Raw genomic sequence first — 23,192 nt, 5'->3', positions numbered from 1 at the left:
GTTTTGACATGATTTAGAGTCATCAACAGATTTGGTTTCTCCCTATTGGTATGAGGCCATTAATTACTGTGCATTACCTGCAGGAAGCTGCCCTGCTGACATCACATATTATAGGATTTGGGCATTTTGTTTGGATGGGGGCTTTCTTTTATTGTGGTGACCCACAATACAAACTTCTCAGTTTTTCTCCAGAAGCTTCAACATTACCTGTGAGTTTCCTGTGATGAAGAAAGCATTGGTTATAATACTTGGTACTATGTTCTTCCATAAAGTTAGTTCACATTTTACTGCTTCACTCATAAGAACATGTGTGAAAGCCACCACCAAATATGAAATCACAAGATTTATTGATTAAGTTTATTTGTGACAGCCAAGAACAAACCATTCTCATGCAAATCCCAGTGAGTTTTTTTCCTATTTTACCTTCTCATGGATCTGACCAGCATCCCTTCTCCTGCTGTAGACATTGATGAATGCTCCACAGGCAAGGCTGTCTGCTCGTACAACCGCAGATGTGTCAACACATTTGGGAGCTTCTACTGCAAGTGCCAGCAGGGATATGAGCTGAAATACACCGGTGGCCGCTACAGCTGTGCAGGTAGGAGCCAGCCCATGCTTGTTCCTTCTTCATTCTTCTCATTCCCACAGAGCACATCTTCCCTGTGGTTGCCCCCCGCACACTGTCCTGTCCTGGGGATGCTGCCTTAGAAATGGGTAGAAGATGTCACACTAAGAATATTCTTGATGGGACTTTGAATTTTTCTCTGGTTTTTTTTCTGTAGCCTTATGAAAAACCGAATCACTGGCACTTGCAATTTAAATTGCCTCATTGTGCCAAGTCAAGGTGTGCAAGAGCTTGCTCTAAGTTGGCAACTGTTGACTTAAAAAATGCTACTTCTGTTAAAGGTTTAGTTAAAGAATCATTTTTTTGTTGTCTTGGTTTGAAACTGCGATGAATAAGCAGACGTACTATACTTTTTTCCCTTTTTTCATGTCATTATTGAGGAATGTGAAGTGCCTTCATGACTGTAAAAACAGTTATTTGGATGGTTTGAACAGGACTTGAGGAAAAAAAAAAGAATGAAAATAGTAGGTTTCAATTACTTTTCAGGTTTCTGTTGCGCGAACAAGTTTCTCCCTAACAAAAATAAATACAGGCAAAAAGTTATCTTGACATTCTCGTGTGTTAAAACAAATGTCAAAACATGCTTAACTCCTGTTTCAATCCATTGACTGAATGCTGGAAGAACAGCAAAATATAAGTTACTGCAGCAGGTTCTGCAGGAGTATTTTTCAAGCTGCTGACTACACAAGGGCCTGGAAGTGTTGGAACTAATACACGTGCATAAAAGACAATTAATGGGATTTGTTTATGTTTAATTGATATTGGAAGTGAGGAGTGGGAGGAAGATCATAAGGCAAGTCTGGAGACTTAGGCTTGTATTTCATGTCTGCAAACCCTGAGACTTCAAGTGGAAAAAATATTTTCTTTTCTCATACGATATGTGTGCACAGGAGAAAAATTGGAACAGTCTCAGAAGGGAGGATTTTATTTGCAAACTTAAATCTCACTTTCAGACACACCAGACTTTTGAGTCAGTCTTCCTGCTACTTGTTTGTTTGCTGATTTACATTATGAGAGGACCTGTCAGCTGCTAAAAATTATGCAATCTGGATAAAATGTGAGTGGTACAAACATTTGTGCAACAACATGACTCCCTCATGTGGGATAAATCAGAAACATCTTTGTAATGGAGCAAAATCAAATACTCTTGATGCCTGTACATTTTGCTGTGAGTTGAATGTAGTATTTTCTACTGAATTTTCCTTATTTTAACTTTTTTTCATGCAGCATCATATATATGCTGGAATGTGAGAGGTAGCTTATAGATCTTGACATCTTGGCACGCTCAGGGTTACTTTCCATTTCATTCTCTCTACAGTGAGTGAAAGAATGAGAACGTTTTGGTGAGCTCTCTTTTAATTGTTGTCACCCATTCTCTTGGTGCTTTGTGCATTTTGGTAATAGAAGAGTGTGTGCAACCTGCAGTTTGAATCCTGTCCTCAGTCAGGAAATCACTGCATCCATCTTGTCTTTACTGGGATGAACATTTTCCATGGATGCCTAAGCCAGCATCTGTGTGTTTGGAGCTGACCCCAAGCTTTCTGTCCTAGTGTGGATCCTTCTGCCTCTGATGGTCTCTGCACTGGCTTGGTCTAACATCAGTGCTCACAGAACCTGGATGAGATGCGTGGCACAAACAGGCTGTCAGGAGCCTTGGGCTTCAACACAGTTTTCACTGAGGCGTTTATATCTTCCCCCAGATGTAAATGAATGTGTGACAAATACACACAGGTGCAACCTCCATGCAGAGTGCCTCAACACCCAGGGATCCTTCCAGTGCAAATGCAAGCAGGGCTACCGAGGAAGTGGATTTGACTGTGCTGGTGAGTACCACTGGATGGCACCAATACTGCTGTGCTGTTTTTCTCCAATAATTGATCATCACAAGGCGTGTTCTGAGAAAAGTCATGCTGAACAGTGCTGCAATACCAACAAAGCAAGACCTCTCCTCAAAATAATATATTAACTGCATGACTCATAGCATAGTCAATACAAGTATCCCTTGTTCAAATTAATTTTGCCTTTAAGTCTTCAAGTCTCATCTCTAGGAATTGCAAGTAGAACAGAGAAATTAATTTGTCTTGAAGAAACAGAGAAAATAGTTTAAAAAAATATACAGTGATTTCTCAATGAATTCCCAAGGTTAGCTCCTTGGAGGGATACACAGTCTCTCCCAGAAGGCTAACTTAACAAAAAATGAGAAAAGAGAGAAAAGCTATGACATCTCTGTTAAATTGTTTTCACTTTGTTTGTCTATTGAATATGGAAGACGTCATATAAAGATGTCATTTCCCACTTTAACTGAATATGACCTTTCAAAAAGAAAGAAAGAAAGGCTGTCCTTGTCTTTATATTTAAAATGAACCTTTTAATTTATACCTTTATTAATCCTCTCAGATGTTTCTCCTGCAACATCATTAAAGATGTTTTCCTCAAGAGGACACTTGACCTCTGCTCAAACATTAAAAAAGTTTTTGTCTGTAGCAGATGAAGTCTACATAATATATAGTAATGGTTGATCAGCTATGTCTTATGATTATACTTCATGGTCACAGATGTTCTCTGAGTCCCTCTCTTGTTCATGTTCCTACTCTCATTGTGGTAGCAATTGAAACTTACAATACACATTGATAAATTAATATTTTCACAGAATATTTTGAATTGCAAGGGACCCACGCGTCCAACTCCTGGCCCTGCACAGGAGAGCACCATTTTGTTAAGTTTCAACTTTCAGTATAGAAATGTTGACTTTTGACATGCAAAAATATGCAAAAATACACAAAAATCTGACTGATACTGAATGGTTTGATACGGACATAGGTTACCACAGCAGAGATGTTTAGAGCATTCTTCTACTCAAATTCAATTTATGAGCCAGGTTTCTTGCTAGACCACATGTCTTGTGATATGTCACTGCAGCTCACTGAAATGGAAGGATGCATTTGACTAGATACCAAAGCAAACTGACATGACACATCTTGGCATGGTTTTGTTAAAACAAAATGTACCACAGGTGAAATGTTAAACAAATGCATGTCTGAAAAAATAACCTGTTGGTTTTGGTTTTTTTTTTTTTTTTCATTTATTTGCATTTTTTAAATGAGATGGCAAAAATTCCAGGGAAATGTTCTTTTTGACTTTACATGTAGAATATATATTCTACATATAAAATACTTTATCGTCAAGCAAAAACAATTCAACAAGAATGATTGCTTAAATATAAATAGCAAAATTTTTTTCACTTATGAAGAGAGTTTTTTTGAGGTCTAGCCCTGTAAAAAATCAGTTCTGAATTCAGATGATTCCTATCTTCTCACAGGTGTTTTTCTCACATAGTTTGCCCTCTGCCTCCTTCCTCCTGTCATATTTCCAATTATTAAAATCCATTTGTTGTTTAGCATGGGAGGGACCCATGATTCATAAAGTGAATAGAACACACTAAATGGAAAAGAGATTTATTACAAGACAGGATAGAAGAATAACATAGAGAGCAATCAGAGCCACAGGCAGGTCAGAAGTTGAGGGTCCAGCTAGAAAGTGGTAAACAACAGTAGAGGAAAATTAAAATACAATCAGTGGTAGGTGAACCCTGAAATGGAGAGATGCTAAATAGAGACTGGTTTCTCTGGTGGTAATTCTCCCACATATACCTTCTCTTTAAGAGGGAAGTGAAGGAGATTCTTTTAGCTCTGACTGTTTCAATAGCTGACTTTTACTGCAATCCTCAAGAACAACTGACCAGTGTAACTCATGGGGGCAGGACGTGTCTTGCCACTGGGGAAAATGTTTTTTTAAAATAGTGACGCAAACAATTGGATGTACCAGCCAACAGTAAATACTGAGTGTTCTCCATGTCATGTAGCAATTGTGGAAAAGCTTTGCCTTTACTGCAGCCAAAAGAAAATTTGCTGTGGGGTTTAATGGGATGAGGACACCATCTTGGGCATTTAGGAGCTGAAGGCTGTGGCTTCACACTTCTTTTGGTGACAATGGCTACAGTTCCTGTGGCCCAGTTCCCAGCAGGGCTTGTGCTGCAGCTAAGCAAAAACCCCCTTAAATAAGCCTCCAGTACTCCACATAATTATTCCCACTGAGATGGAATCCTGTTTTCACAGGGAAGCATTAGTTCTTAATAGCAATTGTCTCTAGTATAAAAAAACCCAACCTGGCTACCATGGAGCAATATTTGCTTTTTTCAAAAAATGAAAACTATTTAATATATAACTTAATTTTTGGATTATGAAAGGAGACCAGTTAAGCACATTGCTTATAATGAAATTCCTGTGGCTACATCTCATGCTATCAAATGACCTAATAAGTGATATAATATATAATTCACCTTTGCAAAGAAGGTGGTGGAAATTCTTTCATTCAATTTCTGTGTCAATACAGTGACTTGGAGAAAGCTGCTGAAATGTCAGGCTGCAAACACTGCTGCTGGTATGGATATGATCTGTGATTATTAAGGCACCCTTTTGCCATTTAACACTCCTATATCTATGAAATATTGGAGACCATTTCTGAACTGTCTGTAGCACATGTTTGAGAATCCAAAGAGATGGATAGATCTGAACAATCCCTAAAAGGGTCCTAGTCATTTCCATCTGGGCCCTATCTTGCTGCAATTTGTTGCTGTTCTCAGGTTCATGTGTTTCCTGATTTCCCATTGTGCATTGAAAACCCGCATTTCCCCTGCCACATGCTTTTATGTGTATTCAACTTTTATTTAAGAATAGAGTCTCACAAGGTTCTATAAGCAATTAAGATTCCTAGGGGAAAAAAATAACCCATTTTTGATTAACTTTTTTTGGTCCTATAAAATAACAGGAAAAAGGATTACTATCTTTAAGTGTACAGGTATCACTCTAATGAGCTCAACAATGACACTCCTGTTATTGCCCAGCTAGAGGCAGAGGTTACTTTTCTTCATTATGCTTTGCTGGGTATCTAAGTGGCAATAAAAATTTATGTTGGCTCTCTCTCTGCCTCTTGTATTACTCATTCATTTTTTGCTGATTGGGTAACCCTTAGACCCTATATATAATTTTGCTTTCTTCTTAACTTGCCAGTCCTGAGAAAGGTTGGTTTGACATAATAAAGGTTCAAAGCTTCTATGATTGCCATTTTGCTGGTGATATTCTTAAAATTTAATTCAGTATGGAGTCAAATACTGCTGTCACTCTTCAGTGAGTAACACTTGGGCTTTTGTCACCACACATTTCCTACTAGATGCCTTGCTGGCTGGTGTAGTCATGTATTAAGCACAGTCCAGTGTAACAAACTTGCCCTGATTTCTCAAAGTATCCTTCCCTAAATAAGACAGTAAAAATTTTAGAAATTATATAGGGTAGCATAACATATTGATAGATGATGTTCCATGGTGCTTAGAAGAAAATAATAGCCCATAATCTGTCTTTTAACCTATCTGTGAAAGCTTTCCAACTCTCTTAAGAATATCTAAAAGAAGTTGATCACTTTTAGAATGATTTCTGGAAGTATGTCACGCTGATCTAATCTTTACTCACATCTACAGACTCCACCTACACGTTTGTTGTCTGTCTCCCTCAACACCTCTTCAACTCTTATACAGAGAAGCTATAAAGGGAGCTAAGAAAGGGTTTGTAAGCCAGTCTCCAGGCTTGTCTCTGACCAGGTTTTTAAATGCTCTGTGAGGTGTTGGGGTGGAAGCAGTGGGTGCCTGCTGGAGTGCAGAGCAAGCTGTCTCCCACTGCATGCCCTGGCTGGTCAGGGCCAGCAGCAGCTGCAGTCACAGGGCTGTGGAAGGAAGACAGACCCTTGTCTGTCCCTCTCCTGTATCATCCCCTGAGTACTTCCCTTTACACAATGCAGCACAATGTGTTGGCATATATTCTTTTTTTTCAACACAACTTTCACAACTTGGTCGTTAGACATCCTACACCAATCCATTTCTGCAGGTTTATAATTTTTTAAAACTTCTGTGAGTTTTTCTGATGACAGAAAAGTTTTACTTTTAGCCCCCGGCCACTGTTTGCCTTTGTTTTTTCTACTTTTTGCCTTAATTCTCTCTAATTCAAAAAAAGAAAATACCTTTGAAAACTGAGATATTTTCATATTAGGGCAATAAACAGAAATTGCGTGCTTCTTGATCAAAGGTAGGTGAGGAAGAGCTGAACTGAGATGGAATGCTCAAAAATACAAAAAAAAATTTTTTTGCACTTTCTCCAAAATTCTCCGTGGTCACATAGACAGATAAGTGCACAAATGTTTGTGACCAACATAAATATAAACATGTCAGCATTTTTCTACATATTTTGAGGCAAAGCGTCCTGAAAAATCACTGCCTTAGGTGTAGCCCCCAGAGCACCAGAGAAGGTGAGCTGCTCATTCAGGCAAATCCACAGGCCTTGGATTCAAAGGAACAGACTGAGTTTAAGGTGGTGTATCATTGCATTGCATTAGTCCTCCTGCAATTTATGGCTAGATATAAAAAGCCTAAAATCTACACCTCTGGCTACTCTAAAGATATAATGTTGAAAGGAGATTAGTGCTGTGTCCTGAAATAATGTTTAGTGTCTAGAGTCTCTGTCTCCACAAGCATGGAGATTTTCATAGTGCAGCAGCAAATTGGAATCTGCAGGCACAAGGGAATTTATACCTTTTCATCCCCCTATTTTTGTCACTCCTGTCAGTTGATTTTCCACTCTGCTAAATTTTGCACACACAAGGAGATTGGTTTTCTGACACCACAGAGGGTATTATGTTGAACTGTAAGAATTTTCCATTTCTGGAGGAAACTTCAAAGCAGAAACTAAAAGCAGATGTTCAGGTTTGCTGAGCAGTCAGTCCTGTAGCCTTGAAAATTACCATAGCCTCTCTGTTAAAAGTTTCTTGTTACTGACAGTCAAGAGGAAATTTGTTTGGAATTAAGCTTTCCTGTTAATTTTTATTGCTGAATTCTGAGTTTAGACCTAGGGAACCTTAAATCCTTCATGGCATCATCCTCCAGAGGATACTTACTGGAGTATTAGTAAAGAGCTTATCTGCAAGTATTTGACAAGCAAGCCTGTAAGTTTTATCCAAAAGAAGGAAGAACAAATCCTCAAGTTTGACTTTGATTTTATTGGCATCTGTTTACTTCAACAGCAACCTCAAAAACACCTAAATGCTACAGTGAGCACACAAAGAGTCTGATTCTTTCTGACATACTAAATAGCATGTAGCTGCACTTGCCTTAAATAAAATGTGACAAATTCACAGTGATAGGATTGTATTTTCCAGAAGTGAATATAAATTCAGGGAACCTTCCTCTTTTCCTACTAGACTGCAGTTCTATTTTATTTACTGGTGTTTTTCTTCTGCTGTGTCTCCATGAAAAGAGGCACAGAGAAAATAGTGTGCCTCTTTTCATGGAGGCAGACTACCCAAGATACCAAGTCCAGTCTATCTGTCTCAAAGTACTACTATAAAATTTTCATAAATATATAGTGAGGAGCAAAATAGGAATGTATTCTTGCCCTGATAATATAATCATTAGAGGGAAATAAAAATAGCTGTCTTCCACCATCATTTTTAATCCTAAAAGACTGTAGGCACTGCAGCATCAATACTGATTGAGAATCAAAGGTGGGAAGCACTATTCTGATCCACTGATGAAAATAGTTTCTCTTGAAAGAGCTTTTTTATAGCACACTGGAACTGCTCAGCTTTCATTGTTTTATAGGTGTTCACATAAAAGACTCAAACTGTCAGTCATTTATTACATGATTGTGCACAACATTTGATAGTAGTATCCAAAAGGATAATTCCAGAATAATTAAAATAACACCACTTTATTCAAAACTATAAGATACAGTATTTCACATCCAAGAGGAGTCATAAAATGGTAAATTCTCAGCAAATGTTGCATTTATGTTCTAGTCCATCTTAGGATTGCATTATGGTAACAATTTGGCATTTTTGGATTCTTCTCTGAATTTTGGTGTTTATCCCTTATAATTAAAAAAGAGCTAAAAGAAGTATGATGGAGGAGCTTGATGTATGTTTTCTCAAAATATCCTCATTTCAGTAGCTTTCAGCCTGCCATGGAAGGGAAATTAGACCAGAGAAGTTCACAAAAGACAGGCAAGAGAAATGCTCATTATTATTAGGCTGCAGTTGTTGTGGAGGGGATCCCATCTCCATGGACAATTTTAGTCCAAAAATTGAAGAAGGATTTTTGGGTTTTTTTGCCCGAGCTCCAGTGTAAAAGTAATTTAAGTAAGGGGCTCTATGGCCTGTGTTACTCCTTTGTTACACAGACCAAAGAGATCATTACTGAGGGTTGCTTTGGTCTTTTCACTGTAACTCACGGCTGTCAGTAGTGCAGAGCTGAACATGTGCACATGTGTTCAGTTCTGTGCAGAACTGAACTTACATCTCATAGTAGAGAATTTAATTCTGAGACTCTCTGGACCTTGTAAAGGACACCACAGCCCCATTTAAAAACATTGTCATTGCTGGATGATTCCTTAGATGAATATTTTCTATTTTCTTCTTGGTTCTAGTTATCCCTGAAAAGTCAGTGAAGGAAATTGAAAGAAGCCCTGGAACAGCTAAGGACACAATTAAGAAACTTCTTGCACAAAAACGCAATGTGAAAAAGCATGAAACAATCAAGAATGCAATCCCAGAAGCAGCTGTGACCCCACCTTCTGAGACCCACTTGCAGTTGCTGGACTATGAAGGTGCTATTCATCTTGGTGGGAGCTACAGTGAGGAAGAGAAAGAAATTGCAGCTGCTGCAGAAGAGGAGGCTGAAGAGTCAGATGAAGAGGAGAAGGAAGATTTTGAAAATCAAATTGATGAGCGAAGCCTTAGAGGGGATGTCTTTTGTAAGTTTGTTTTTTAAAATGTCTGGCTTCAATGTAAATATGTCTAAACAGTAAAAAATCATCACAAAACATTGCAGACACTCTATCAGAATTTACTTGTAGAAAATGAATCATAGAGTCATAGGATGGTTAGGTTCTAGTTAATGCTTTTGAAAATATGTTTGAAGACTTTGAAAAACACAGCAAGAAGTTGCACAGCATATTAGAATTCGATGATCTTTAAGGTCCCATCCAACCCAAGCAATTCTATTATTATAACTGGTTTTTAATACAATTGTCTCAGTCAAACATTCTTCAAGGTACTGACAAAAACAATTACAATGAAGAACACACACTGTCAATATTTCATTCATTACATTTGCTCTTTCCAAAATATAGAAAAATAATAAATACTATCCCACAGCCATTAAAATTGTAATAATAAAAATGAGAAAATAAAATTAACATTCACTTTATTGATATTTAACCTGGAAGGAGAGATAAGTATATATTTTTTAAAGGAAGGATAATTTTAAACTCCTCACATCTGGCCTGGCCAGAATTTTCCCTTATAGATCTCAGAGATTAAAATGCTGAATTTGTTAGAGAGATTTTTATTTTGCTAGGGGATTCTGGCAGAAAGTTGGTGTGCTGCTTCATGTGAAGATAGCAGCATGCCCAAGATGTAGTTTCATTAAGTTTGTGAACTCTGTATTATCTGTGGCTTTCTTGTTTGACACCAGCTGTGATTCAAGAACTTAAAGCATTGTGTCATTTTCATTTAAGGCTACATTACTTAAGTGTGTTTTCCTTCCTTTTAAATTTTCATGTGCTATACTTCATCCTTGTTATCATAAAAATTCAGTCATGATTCAGGCGCTTAATTGCTTTAACATTTGGCTTTAAAAACACTTTCAATTTTAATGATATTGTGTGATCCTTCAGAGAAGATCATTATCTCTAATTTACAGCTCATAAATTTGTACATTTTTTTCCTTTCTTTGCTGATGTCTATTCAGCAGATTCCTTCGCGACAACATTAAATTCCTCCATATAATCCCCTCGAGTATTCACATAGCATCTGCCTTTTGTATTATTAATATTGGTATTGTTTGTCTTCCAGGAAGAGTAGTTAATTAGAAAAAATAGAAAAGTCTCTTTAAATTGATTTATTATTTTATCATAGTAGTTATACTACATGATAAATACATAGGGAGCCATAGAAAAATATTGTAAAAAAAAAAGGGAAATATATCAACATGGAAATTATTAAAATGGGCCCAACTACCAAAATAGTGGGCCTTCGTGAGAATTGGTATTTACCAATTTTTTTTAAAAACCCACACAATAGTTAAAGACAGCAAAATGAAGCCCACAACATGTAAGAAAACTTAGATTTTTTTTTCTTATATTTTTGTATCTTATGATACAGTTTGAAATTACTTCAAATTACTATTTTCCATGGGATTCTTGCCTTGTCCAGGGTGAAGAAAGGACCTGTCCTCTTGTGAAAGGTGCAGTTTAATAAATAAGAGTATTTATTTATTGATAGACTAATTATTTATTGATGTGAATATTCATCATTAATTACTTATTCATTATTATCAAATACTTAATCATAAAAATGAGAGTAGACATAATATTGGAAAGCTCCTTATTACATGAGAAGTGCCCTTTCTGCATATGGGAGAAGACACAGAGAGCTGGGCCAAGTACTTGGTTATATAAGCAAGGATTGCAGAGATGATACACTCAAGCTCCACTGAAATAATTAAGCACAACCTTAATTCTGACAGTTTCTAACATTTTATTGCTTTTTGGCTGTCATTGGTAATTGAGAATGATATTGCCAACTGCAACTAAATTCTATATTCTGTACTTCATCAGTTTATGAAATTCACATCATGCTTAGAGCTCCTGTAGTGTCATGTATCCAGCCATTTATTATACAGAGACACTTCCTTTGGTAGCATCAAGAATGATAAAGAGGGATTAGTATTTGGCAATACTAAAAGTGGACTGTTTCCCTTATGGCTTCACAGGTCTTGATGCTGAACAAGAGAATTCCCTCAGTTAATCATGATATTTGCTCTCATTCTTTTCTGGTAATTACGCCACTCTGTGAGCTATTAATGCTCAGACCGCAGCTTAGTTCATAGCTATACATGTCAAATTACTGGCAAATGTAATTCTTTCAGAGCAGGATGTGGTAGCAGAGAAATGGGATATTCTTGTGAGTCCAGCCTAGTGGTACACCATATACATATAGGAAGCTCATCTTAAATTTACTACATCTTTTATTCTGCTTGATTATTTTTTATAGTGCCCACTCTGTTTTTCTGGGTTTTGATGTTTTTAATGGGTTTGATGACATCAGTGGTTAAGAACAAGTGTCACCATGATATGAAGGGGTTTGTATGTAGAGGTTACATATCAGCTGTTGCTGCGTATAAGTTGATGTGAGGGCATCTGCAGTACAGAAAGAAGGATGGACTCTGCTGCGCCTAGAGTGGGACATATGTGTGCTTTTGTTGGTGAGATCTTGTTCTTAGGGACCATGAGAGGAGACCTGCCTTTCTACAAGACCACTTGATAGCAGAAGAGCTAAAAAGATTAATTATGACTCCTGCCTATTACTTATGAGGGAGTAAACTTTGCATCCTGGCTGTGCATGAGGATGATCTGATTAAAATATCGGCACTTTCCAAGCAGTAAGGTTTATTTGAAACCTTTCTGTAAGCTGAAGCTTGCAGTTTCTCATAATATGCAGCTGATATCTTTCAGCGAGTGCAAAGCCTGATTGTAATGCCTGACTGAAAACAAAAATAGATTTGGAAACAAAACTGGACTCTTTTTCTATCCATAACAGTTCTTCGCTTCATAGCACATGGCCACACCTGCACGTATCTCTCTCAAGTGAATTCAAGTGTAATTCAAGAACTTAACAAATAAATCATTCTGGCAGCTGTTGTCCTCTGTTAAATCACTCCACTCTTTCCAGAACTGATCATATTTTAATAGCTATCTTCATTTTGGCAAAAGTTTTCACAGCCTGAGCCTCTTTCACCAATTAAAAGGCCAAGTTTATGGCTTGAGAGTAAATTTAACACCAATCTGGATGTGCCTATTTCTAAATGTGTATATGTAAACAAAAATTAATTTGGAGAAAGATGTATATTAGTCCTTGCCTTAAGTATGAATATTATCCAGGTGATCTAAGCAATGGGCTGGGTTAGGGGGAAGCTGCAAGGACAACAAGAGATGACACGCTCCTGGCAATTCATCAGAAAGCTCATAAGATTGCATGAATCTTCTCCAATTCAGCACTTCTGGAAGTGCCTCTGGGCCTCTTTGTTACTGTGTGTTGTCACTGGTGTACACAGAGCAATTTTTGACAGTTTTGAAGGAGAAGAAAGGTTAAGTGGATGGCATAGTCTTTATGGTGCTAGGAGGCTCTGGATTGCAGTCACTTCTGAGTATATTCTTAAAACTGAGTATGTGTGAGCATATTGGAGTATTTAAATGGAAAGGCCTAGCTCAGTCAAACTCATGGGAAACAAACCTCCCCTCTGAACAAATGTGCATCCATGTGAAAATAATGACTTTTAAAATATTTGGCATATGCATATATGATGCAATGCTGAGTAGGGAAAAGTAATTTTCATAGCTTTTCTTAGCACAGTTGCCCATGGGATGGGGCTGAAAAATGAACTTCAGTTGTTTCAGGCTTTCCCCTAATACATTCTGTAAGCAGTAATCCAAAGGCTTCTCCCTCACTCCTCTAAAATGGCACTTTTAAACTCCTCCTGTTTTCATAGGTGGTCATGAATATATCACAGGTACCACCTGCTTATGTGTTTGCAAATGATAGAACACCAGTGCAAGCAGATCCTTCCCTTATCTCATGTGTGATTTATTACTTACACAGGGTACGCATAAAGAAGTTGAGATTTATGATTGTTTTTTAGTGAGTACACTTATCTATTAATCACTTAAAACAAACTTAATAATAGAATTTTAAAAGACTTATAGTAATCTAGAAATTATTTAGCATAAACAAGAATATGGAATCTTCTATCTCAGCAGACAGGAGAGGATTTCCCTTGGTCTCTGAGGCTGAGAAATAATGCCTCTTTCCAGGCCAGTGTCTTAGAGAACACCCCTAACATTCTTTGGTGCTGCTTTACCAATTCTTCCAGTTGGCACCAGCTATCACTGCCCTGATTGCAGATCTGTGGGCCTTTGATGCCCTAACTTTTACAAACTCTCTGACATTATCCATTTGTTGAGGCTGCTGTTGGCAAACTGCTGCCAAGTCACTGTCACTGTCTCTGCTGTCTGGCAGAATTCAGTTTCATTTGATCATTATAGCAAGAAAGCAGATCAGGCCTCTAAGGACAGATCACCATTTTATTACCTTGTGAATCTGTAATTTAATGGAGCTGTAGCTCCAGTGCTTATGGGTTAGAAAGCTCAGTGCTGTGGAAAACAGCAATTTAAGCAATTTTTTTAAATTCAGAGTATCTAATTGCTGTTAGGAATATGGGTTTGGTGGTAGAGTGGAAAATACATATATTGACTTATTTAAATAAATTATGTCAGCTGGTGTAAAGGAATAAAGTTCCATTTTCTGTTCCTGTGATGACTCAATACTTGACAAGTTGTTTTCCCTAGCTCCCAAGGTAAAAGAAGCAGCTGCCTTTGGCCCTCACCTGGCACAGAGGAAAATTCCAGTGTCGAGACCAGAGCAAGAAGGTGGCTTACTTTTATCATACAGTATTTATTTTCCTGTGTATTCTATCTTTTCGTGACAACCTGTGTTAGCCAAGTCAGAACTAGTTTAAAAGCCTTTAACATAAACCAAAGATTTTGTGAGCATGTTAGAGACAGTATCTGGCCAAACTATGCTACCAGTTCCAACGTGTCCTTTTCCAAGCATATTTTACTGTTTATAACCCATGCATAGAAAGTTTCCCCACATTAGAACTTGACTTGCAATTGAATTTCACTTGAATAATTACATAGTCATGAAAAAATAAAGTAGCTTCCATTGTCTATAAAATGAAAACATGTTGCATAGCACACAATAATCTTAAACAAACAAAATAGACAGATGTGCTGGTTGACATTTTTTTCCAATTTAGAAAGCAGTAGTCTCAGAAACAATGGATTTAGACAACAAAGCTCTCTAAATGCCATGTACTGCATGTCTCTGTCTCATGATAAAATACATTAAAATAACAAGAAGGATACTTCTTTCTGAGGAAATTCAGAGGCTGATGCACTACTCTTAATCTGATCTGTCATGCTTGCATTGCACAGTGTCCCTTTGTGTGTGTGATGCTTTTCATCTGCACAGTCACGGAGGCCATGGTGTGCTCTGGCTGATGCCCTTTTCAGGGTGCTCTAAAGGTCAGCTGATCTGGGCTATTCCCAGCTCCATGTAGTTGGATTATCAGGTGCTGATGTAAGGGATTCTTCTCATGGGAGGCCAGTTTCTCTCAAAGGATAGAACTGGAACTTGAGCTGATTGCAGCTACAGCAGTGTAACAAATGGAGAATGGAGAGCTCTAAAGCTAGCAGATCTCAAACAATTCCTGATGCTCGAGTTCAACACTAACAGCTCCACCTATACTTGGGGATTTGCAGGCCATTGATAAACAGAAGTCACAGCATAAAAACTCATGTGCAGGTGTGGGTAAAAAGACACTGAGGTAAAGAAATAATTACTACATAATATTTTGATTTTTTGCAGTTGCATCTCGGTCAACACTTTCTGAATTCAGATTATAATTTTAGAATGATCTGTACATTAATAACTGTATGAATAAAGAACAAAGTCTTTTAACAGTACTTAGGATATGCTCCTAAATGCTCCTATTATCTCTGCCAATTTTCTTTTCAGTTGATTGCAGCTTCAGTCGAGGAGTTTGTGACTGGAAACAAGATGCTGATGATGACTTTGACTGGAATCCTGCTGATCGAGATAGAGGTATTCAGATATCTGCCATCTAGATAGGCTTTGATTTGATGGACTACCCCCTCCAAAAAAAAGGGGGGAGGGGAAACTGAATCCAGGATTTTTCTTTTCTATCAGTGGGTTATCTTTATAGTAGAAGAAAAGAGGCAGAGGATGATAGGAGTGGATATTGTTTCTTTGAAATGTCCAATAGAAAATATGAATCAGCAATATATTTCAAGAAAAATAAATCAAAATGTAAGAAAAATTATTAGAACATAACTGTTCAGAATTGCAAACTACAAGGCAATGGAAACCTTATTAACTACTTGTTTTGTCTCTCCAAGATTGGTAGGACATTTAATCACACATCTATCATTTAGATGGATGTGGCAATGTGGCCACATGCCTTAAATATCACTGGGATAGCTGCTCAGAAATCTCAAACTCTGCAAGACAAACTCAGAATAAGCCAAGGGCAAGGGGCCTATTGAAGAACAACCAATACATGAATAGGTACAAATGCTGAAACCTGAGAAAGAGCTCCCTGAGAGCAATGTGGGACTGCTGAGTGGGTGCACATGAAAAGGTGGGGCTGGACGAGTTTGTTTGAAAGAATCTCTCTTTCCCTGTGACACAGAAATGTTGCAGAAGTTGCTGCAGTAGTGACCAGTGGATCCTACAGATTCTGAAGGCTGCTTACAGTTACCACACACACATTTTCTTCCTCTTCTTTAAGAGCCTTTCCATGTTAGTCTTCACTAATCCTTCTTCTCCTGCTCCACATAACTCCCTAAATCCCCTCCCTGTGCTGTCACTTCCAGGAAAACCTTACCCTGGCCTTATCCTGTCTCCCTGAACTTACATATGCTGATTATGACTTCATTTATGGCCCCAGATGTTTTATTCCTTTAAGATTTTGTGTGTGTCTGTTACTTCATTGGTCTTCCAGGACTTGGGAAATAAGCTGTCAATTCCCTTGTGAATTTGTCATTAATGCAGAGGACAGTGGAGAGAATATTGAGCTAGCTCAAGTACTGAAATAATGTGACCACAGAGGCACAGCAGCCTGTTTCAGACTTGCATTTGGAAAACAGATGGTTTTGCCTTCAAAAGATAGTGCAAGGAAGAATGACTGTAATTACCAGTGAAATATGAACTCATCTCCTCTGTAAAGTGATCTGACTTCCAACCCTACAAGTTTATTCCTTGCTAAGTACACTTCCTGCTGCTTTTCTCCAATGTGATTTTAAATTATTCAAGTAAACTACTTTCAGCTTCCCCTTATTTTCTTAGCAAATGTATTCAAATTGCTAATAAATAACACAAGTGCATTAAAGATAATTTTTAAAATTATTTTCTTTTTACAAGGTGATGGCTACTACATGGCAGTTCCAGGCTTTGTGGGGCACAAGAATGATATGGGGCGTTTAAAACTTCTCCTCACTGACCTCAAACCAAAGAGCAGCTACTGCCTGATTTTCAGTTATCGGCTTGCTGGTGAGAAAGTGGGAAAGCTTCGAGTGTTCCTGGCAAACAAAAAAACTCCTCCTGTCTGGGAAGAGAACAAAGGAAAAGATGAAAAGTGGAGAACTGGAAAAATAGAGATATTTCAGGGGGCTGAAACAACCAACAGTGTAAGTATAACACGGTTTATTAGCCAATTACCATAACCAACATGCTGATTTGATTTCCTAATTCTCAAGTGTTCCACTAAATGTTTTATAGGCATCAGCAACCAAAAGGCTTATCTGAAATGGGAAACAGGAGCCCGTATTTTGGGGGCATTAAAGTTATCACCTGATTGTAATTTCAGAACTGAATCATCCTAATTGGTTAGAATACTGATGCCAGTAATGCTGTCATTTTGTAAAAATACTGCATAACATAATAAATTAACAAAAGTAATCAAAATCTGCCCTTAATATCTCACACAACAGAAGCCTACATATGTGCCTAGAAAAATGAAAATTTTTCATTTCATAGAAGAAGTTGCTCTCCAACCACACTAAACCAGACCATTCCAGCAAAAGGAGACATCATGTATAATCAAAGGGGGCCCATCACCATAGGAGCAGGGAGTACCAACAGGGAACACTGTGCACTGATGTATGCCAGAAACTGCCTCTAACAGGACTTCAGCCAGTTCCTCCTCAAAATTCTGGGGCCTGTTTTCCATTTGTGTGATGGAACATTTTCAGTGCTGTGTAAAGGCTTCTATTGTATAATTGAATATAGTGAATGTAAAGGAAATGCAAGCCCTTTTCAAGGTCCTTTGCACAGCTGGAATGATGCAGAAAAGCTCTTAAATAAATGAGAATCAGAATATAAAATAAAAAACCCAGACATCCTATTCATAAAAACAACTCTCTTCTTTATATATAGTATACATACTATACTCAATACATACAAGAGTGTGTAAATATATATAGAATATGCACACAAAACCTGAGGATCCAAATAGATAAAAAATGAGCAATTGTAATGTCTTGAATAAATGAAAAGCATGAACATCACATGCTGTGATAAAACTGCATTATTATAAGAGGATTTCACTCAATTTGCATTTTTTTACAATAAAAGTAAATAATCTTATTAAAGTAATCCATCTGGTATTGTTAATCTGTGCAGAGGATTTTAATCTAGTTCAAATAATGCACAAAAGCTTTAAAAATGGCAAAGATTCAAGTAATTAAGTCCTGTGTTGTAATAAAATATTCTTTATTTATAGCAATATAACTAATTAGGAGTTGCTAAATGGTTGAATAAACTACATTTTCACCCTTAATACATATCTCTTCTTATGACAGGTTACTTTTGAATCAGAACGTGGGAAGGGTAAAACTGGAGAAATTGGAGTGGACAATGTTATACTAATTTCTGGTCCATGCCCAGAAGATGCCTGATAATGGACATTGAAGTATACCAGATTTAATCCTATTTTTCACACTTTATTAGTAGTGTATTTTTTGTATTCTTTTTTTAATTATGAAAACAAAACCAAAACAAACTTATAAAATTGTGCCTTGAATCTAATGCAACAATGCAAACAGAAAAACTGATGTTCAAGATGCAGAATACACTTTTTTGTGAATTCTTGTAATTTTGATACATGCATTGAATGTAATACTACTGTGTTTTATAATTCAAGGTCAGGGTTTCTGAAGTATTATTTGTTAAGCGTTTTTACAATTCTACTTTTTTTTTTTTTTTCTTCGAAGTCTTCTTGAGGCTATTCATTACTCTTCTGTTTCATTTCATCTACTCCATAAGAACATAAAGCAGTTTTTAAGAGAATATTACTACTTCTGGTGACATAATTAACTTCTTAGTGGGTATGCTGTTCTAAAAATCAGTATGCATCACCCTGTGTGCAGTAAGACAATCACACACAGTGCCAAGGTGTTTGTTTATTTAAATTCTTGTGCAAAGATGAGCGCTAGGTAAATCCACTAAGTCAGGACAACAAGCAGAAATGATGACCACTATTTATATGTTGTTAATCTTGATATACTCCCCTTATCTAGTATATATTCAGTGTTTAATACTCCACTGTTGCTGACTTGTGCTGAGCTGGCTTCTTATCCTGGACAGCCTGATGGTCTTTACTATTGTGGTTATCACTATAAGTGTTTACTATTGTATTATTGCTGAGCTGTGCTGAGCTGGCTTTGTTTTCTTCTTATCTTGGGTGTCCTGCAGTAGCACACCCTTCCTCCCAAATTCTGTTACCCCTCTGAGTCTGGACGAGTTTGTTTGAAAGCATCTCTCTTTCCCTGTGACACAGAAATGTTGCAGAAGTTGCTGCAGTAGTGACCAGTGGGTCCTACAGATCCTGCAGGCTGCTTACTCCAGTTCCCAGTGATCTTTGAGGCATGTCAAGCCCTAAACTTTAATAAAGTAATTCTATTGACAAATAATTTATATTAGGCCTGAGGTAAATATTCAATCTATTGAACCACTAGGAAGAAAGTGAAGACCTTCTTTTCCTTTCTGATGGAGCTAAGAAAGTTGTAAGCAGATTCATGTCTTTGAGAAATATTTTCATTACCAATAAAGTATGTAAAATACCTTGATTGTCATCAATGTCTTTGAGTCACACAAATCAGTGATAAGAAATGATCCCTTTATAGTTTTATAAGCATGTAATGTTCACCATTAGCAGATGATGTTACCAACTGGCATGGAAATACAAGAGCAAAAAGAATGACCCATTATTAATGTTTAAGAATCTCCACATTATGTACTGAACAAAAGGCTCCTGCTGGACTGCAGGCCTACTTTACCCCATTAGAGGTGAGAAAGAATGATTTTCATTGTCCAGGAGACAGTATGACCTAGTGGCCACATGGTAAGTCTCCTCTTACACAACTGAAAAAAATAATGTTTGTTGTGAGTTCCTTCAGGACTCTTTAAATATCAACAAAAAGGGTGGGGATTATCCACCATCCCCAGGAGCAGGAAGGTGAGCAGAACTTTCTCCCACAGAGCAGGAGCTGCCACCCACTGCCATGCTTGTCCATGCTCACAAGTGCACGTCAATGTACACATACACATTTGAGGGAACCAGAGTCCAGGTCACATCTTCTCTGAAAAGAAGTCAAATGACAATGCTGTGAAAGATGAGAACATTATTTTTGTCTTGTGATCTCTGTGGAATCCAGTACCTAACGGTCTGGATTCTAAGAGAACAGAGAAGCCCATGGAAAAGCCCTGGTTCAGGCAATGTTCAGTTAAATACATGTGCATACATTTTCCTCTTATTTCTGTGTATCCCCTTCCAGGCTGGCTGCTCATTATTTATTATTAGTGACCCTCTTATTTTAGTTTTCATATGAAGAAGGGCACATCCAAAATGACTGAATAGAATTTTGTGCTCTAACACTGAAGATTTTTGAAGAATTCAGCCTTTATGAACCTAAGCTTTTTAACAAAAAAACACTAGTCGAAATACCTTGAGTTACACACATGAAGCAAGGAATGCTTAAGAGATTTCTTGTTGAAATACAGTATTTTTGTGCTGTGCACACAGGTAAGGAAAGGGTAGAAGAAGTGAAATATCTGGAAAGTTTACAATGGCTATGCAACCAGGAAATGCAGCTTCTTTGTGAGAACTGGTTTGTGTTACAAAACAGATGCTCTGGGAAGTGTACACAGATTTCAGCTTTGACATGGGAATCTGTTTCCTGGTATCTTTGGAGTTGCTGAGGTAATTGCAGAAAAAGGACTTGGGTAAAGCAAACTATTTTAAGAGCAAAGACTCTGGTAGCTTCAAAATGAGGGCAAAGTTCCTTCAATATCAAATTGAATGCTGACTGTGATTATGTCAGAATGCCTGAATATTCTGGTCACACTGAGGCAAAAATGTGAAACAAGTATTTTTCTGGATTCACTCCTCCTTGTCTGACTGAAGTTGAACTATTCTTACTGAAGATCAAAAAAATGAAAGTTCAGTTTTACTGAAGTAAAATTCTGTGTCTAGCTTCAAACAGCAATAACTTATGTAGCATCTTTAAATACTAAAAAGCCTAAGAATCATTACAGTCTTGAGTGCTGCAGTGTTTGAAGTGCAAATGATGCATATATGTGGAGCAAAGTGAGTCCACCTAAAAAAAGTGCACCTGGGCATGGGCAGTTACTGGACATAGAAAGATAAATACTGCCTGTGGAAGGCATGATATCTAAAGGATATTCACTCAATACACAGACAACAGAGAGTAAACACAATGAATATGGAGCTAATATTTATTTGTTGTTGGTTGAATCGTAGCCCACCATGAATTATCACTGGGACCAATACTTTAGTGGTAGAATTCCATCCAAAAGCCAAGTCAAGAAGATTTTGTATTTCATGGAATAAGAAAATTATTTGCACAGATCAGTACCAACTAACTGCAATAACTGCCATAAGGCTTTCTGTAGTAGATGCAGAAGTGGTTTCCCATTTGTTTGCAATGGATTATCATTCACAAGATAGCTTGCATCATAGCATAATTGTAGCATAATAAGATCTGAATAGAAAAACTGAAACCTTTTTTTGTTGTGCATAAATTCAAAGATAGCTTCTGCAGAAGCAACAAAATAAATCCATTCTGTGCAGACAGTCATATAAACCACATCAGTGCATCAGCAAATTAACTGGTATTGTTTGCAACATTCATCCTGAAGATGGAACTGCTAAGGGCAAACCTACATATTTCTCCTTCAGATGAAAACAGTAAAAGGAGATATTATGCCTATAGTCATTAATGCCTCAAAATGTTCCTGACAGTTTTCCATAACTGTGAAATCCATTATCTGCTTGATTATTTTAGACAGCAAGGAAACTGCACTGGGAGGATTTGAGCAAGTTAAAGTTATGCTGTAATCAAGTGGCTTGAACTTTGATATCATCATTTGTAACTCTCAAATCTGATAACACACTTTAGAGACTACCCTGCCTGCAAGTTAATGAAAAAAAAGAGCTTCTGGCTAATAGCCCAAATCTATACTGCATCCTTCAAAAGCTACTCAGCAGATGTGATCACTTAATCTTGAATGTTGTAGCAAAAGGTTTGATTCACTTTTCTTCAGCTGCCAAAAGAACTTACAGAGGCATTTCATTTTGACCAGGGTGAACACATGGAAATGCTGAGGCATGTTCCCAAAAGATGGTTATCTTTTAAACTGCAGTTGAAAGGAACTTAAAACATTTTCCAACTATTAGATGTTACTTTATATATTAAAAAATTACTCCCAAATGCAATTTTTCAGGATCAAAAAGATCAAGATAATTAAGAGAGGTTTTCAATAACTGCTGTTCATATTTGCTTCATAATTGGTATATTGTTAATGACAGATTCATACGACTGCATGTATTGGAGGTACTGTAACTCAAGACAATATATTAATGAAAAGGTAAATAGCAATGAAGTGTGAGTGATTTACTTGATCATATGTTACATTAAAGCTCATTACAGTGAAAGATTTTTAATAGAAAAGAATTTCTAATTTGAATAGTTACTAACCTCCTGAATACCTGACTTTAAGGTTCAACAATATTAGACATAGAGTCTCTCGGACCCTCCCCAGTTCTTCAGGAAGGGTAAATTATACAACTGTTGAGAAAACTCATTATTAACTTTTTATATGGGAAATACTAAGCTGGGGAATATTTAGCCTTCTGTGATTCAGTGGCTTGTTGTTTTTTTTTTTTTTTTGTAGCCTGATACTCTGAAAACCTCTCAATTTCTCAATATTTCTGTATTGCCTCATACCAATTTCTATTTCAGATATACTCCTGAGCAGAAACTTCTCTTAACAGACTTGAGAAATCATTTAAAAAGTGATCCTTTGAGGTCCTCAGATAAAAGTTAACTTCAAATTAATTTAGAGTGTTTGATTAATTCATCTAAAATGAAAGAAAAATACTTCAAAGCTAAACATTATGTAAAATAATACAATATATGATAAACAATTAGTGTATTTAATTCTGATAGAAATAAGGTCTGAGTTAAAGGAAACAGCATGTCTCTAGACATGCCTTAAAACAGCATTTAATTCTTTTGTTTCATATGCTTCCCTTTACTTCCATGAAAAGATGGTGCATCTCCAACACATGGGATGGTTTGCAGGAGCACTAAATAGCTCCTTAGGTGTGTTTTGACAGGTCCCAAGCTCCAGCTCTCCCTCAAGTGATTCCCATGAAGAGCTTGGGAGTCAAAATGCTCCAAGAATCACTCCTGGAGTGCTTGCACTGCTCCCAGTTCATTGCAGAAGTGGCACTTTTTTGTTGTGT

The 23,192-nt window shown here is 37.2% G+C and overlaps 1 protein-coding gene across 3 annotated transcripts in view; it reads left to right on the top strand.

The window, feature by feature from the left end:
* The window catches only part of EGFL6 (EGF like domain multiple 6), a 29,836-nt gene extending 10,353 nt beyond the window's left edge, over positions 1–19,483 (top strand). For 2 of the 3 annotated variants that reach the window (XM_063150389.1, XM_063150390.1), the window contains 6 exons: positions 464–598; positions 2,326–2,448; positions 9,151–9,477; positions 15,362–15,448; positions 16,787–17,052; positions 18,226–19,483. In XM_063150389.1, the coding sequence (XP_063006459.1) occupies positions 464–598; positions 2,326–2,448; positions 9,151–9,477; positions 15,362–15,448; positions 16,787–17,052; positions 18,226–18,321 (1,034 nt within the window). In that variant the 3' untranslated portion in view covers positions 18,322–19,483. Of the gene's footprint in view, positions 1–463; positions 599–2,325; positions 2,449–9,150; positions 9,478–14,130; positions 14,212–15,361; positions 15,449–16,786; positions 17,053–18,225 lie in introns of all 3 variants that reach the window. The other variant, XM_063150391.1, reaches the window with a different exon arrangement.
* Positions 19,484–23,192: the final 3,709 nt, after the last annotated feature.

The sequence above is a fragment of the Melospiza melodia genome, chromosome 2 (assembly GCF_035770615.1).
Source record: "Melospiza melodia melodia isolate bMelMel2 chromosome 2, bMelMel2.pri, whole genome shotgun sequence".
NCBI classification, from domain to species: domain Eukaryota; kingdom Metazoa; phylum Chordata; class Aves; order Passeriformes; family Passerellidae; genus Melospiza; species Melospiza melodia.
The sequence above is the reverse complement of the archived record's forward strand: the minus strand, read 5'-3'. Positions and strand labels throughout refer to the sequence as shown.